This window comes from Fibroporia radiculosa (genome assembly GCF_000313525.1).
Source record: "Fibroporia radiculosa TFFH 294 genomic supercontigs, scaffold29789, whole genome shotgun sequence".
Lineage (NCBI taxonomy): Eukaryota > Fungi > Basidiomycota > Agaricomycetes > Polyporales > Fibroporiaceae > Fibroporia > Fibroporia radiculosa.
In genome coordinates, this window is record NW_012133051.1 from 4,377 (window position 1) to 6,447 (window position 2,071).

Below are 2,071 nucleotides of genomic sequence, written 5' to 3' on the forward strand. Positions count from 1 at the left end.
TTCTCAAACTGCCATCAGATATAGCGGCTCAGTTTACAGTCTAGTATCAGTGTAGGACAATAGTGTGTATAAGTCCTGGTGCCCGTTAACAGTTGAACTCCTGATCCTCAGTTGTTAGGTCCATTAACATTAGGACAAAACTCTCCTAGGATCACTAGTTCCTGGTCGCAGCAAGCCACAGTGGCTACAGCAAGTAGGACAACCAGCAGTAGTAAGGAGGTCCCAAGCAAGGCAACTTCTTTGCTTCAATAAAACCCACGCCTACAACAGGAACAAAAAAACTGATCAGTAGTATAATGGATATTCTTGGCAGTATTGTGCTGATTCATTGTGTCCAAACAGGAAAAGAGATGTAACTATCACCACACCAACAGCACTCCTAGCCCCTATTGGAAGCAAAGAAGATCATCACTCAGTAGTACCCCCATTAGCAGAGAAGTCTTCTCCTGTACCATCATACCTTACTCCTACTGCAGCGTCATCCAGTAGAAGTGTAGTAGCTCCCACACCTCGCACATTGCCACTCCAGTTAAGCACCAAACCCTTTCCAAGTGAATCAACAGACACCAGTCCTACAGTCAGACCTAGTTTCTTCTCAGGAATCTTTGATTCACCAGAACCAGTCAATCCACCAGCCCCAGCAGAGGAACAACAACCAGCACCTGTTCCAACAGAACCCAAACCAGAACCACCCAGATCTCCAGTCAATCCCAACCCAGAAGAAGGACCTGCTGATCAACACCCAAACAACCCAGAAGACGGTGATCCCGAACCCAGCAATCAGAAAGAAGAAGGAGACATGTTGGACAACAACAATGGAACAGCAAACAAACCTAACCAATTTGAAGGAGACAAGGGAAAGAGCAAAGAATTCCTGGACAAATTATACCTATACTTTGCCAGAAACACCAAGAAGATCCAGGCTGACAAAGATAAGGTTCAATGTGCTCTCTCATATATCAAAGGACCTGCCCAATTCTTTGTCCACACCATCATCACTGATGCAGAAGAACACATATCAGATGCTGAAGACACGCCCCCCACAGGATTGCCTAGCTGGGCTAACTTCAGAAAGTCCTTCATCCAGACCTTCAGAGTCAAGGACAACACTGTTAAGGGACCTAACAACTGAGGATCAGGAGTTCAACTGGTTGACTGTTACTAGGACTTATACACGCTATAGTCCTACACTGATACTAGAGTTACAAGCTGAGCCACTATAACTGATAGTGGTTTGAGAGCGTATACTGGTTGAAGCTGTGCTTCAGACTTGAGACTAGGACTTGAATAGACAACTGAGTCTATTACTAGAGAACTGTCCCTATGAAGTGTACATAGGGAACAAGAGGACAAAACTAAAGTACAGAGTAGCGAAGCCATGCTACTTAAATAGGACAAAGTGAATAGAGTTTAATAAGTATGAAACACTGAGTAGATCAGTGATGTATGTGAAACAGGTTTCACTGGGTTGTATTAGTGATGAAGATGAAACATGATAGAGATGAGACGTGATGTAAATGAAACGTGATATAGAGGAAACATGATAGATATGAAACACTGATGTAGGTGTAACACATCAGGTGATGGGATCAGTTGTACAGTTACAGGGTCAATGACGAATAGTTAGGGAAAGAAAAAGAACCCCACCCTCCTCACACAAGAACCCCCTTCCTCATGCTATAACAGACACTCAGGCAGCATTAAACGAGATCAGTAAATGTACTTGGGTGAAGTGTGGAGGAAATGGTCTTCAATTTGTTACAACTCTTTGACCTCTTCTACAAGCTAGCAGATTAAATGAATTAGGGCAAATTCGAGAACTCCAGCATCTTATTCTGTCACAGAATTCCACAGCATCTATCTTATCTCTAGCGTCTAGATGATCTATATCTTATCTGATTAGATATCTAATGAGATAACGATAACATAATGTATGGTGACATGTTAGTAGTCAGGTGTCTAGCTTATCAGAAGCAGGTCAAATGTGGCTATCATACGTTCACACGAGATTTCCCCATTTGTACTAGAGACACATACGGTCGTTCAGGTGATCATCACATAATCAAGACAC

General features: G+C 42.9%; 1 protein-coding gene across 1 annotated transcript; it reads left to right on the forward strand.

Annotated features, from left to right (window-relative positions):
• Positions 1-296: 296 nt before the first annotated feature.
• Positions 297-1,132, forward strand: FIBRA_09340 (uncharacterized protein; the record flags this gene model as incomplete). The annotated part of the gene is made up of 2 exons (XM_012321652.1): positions 297-312; positions 375-1,132. The coding sequence occupies 2 exons, from the start codon at positions 297-299 to the stop codon at positions 1,130-1,132; spliced, it is 774 nt and encodes a 257-aa protein (XP_012177042.1).
• Positions 1,133-2,071: the final 939 nt, after the last annotated feature.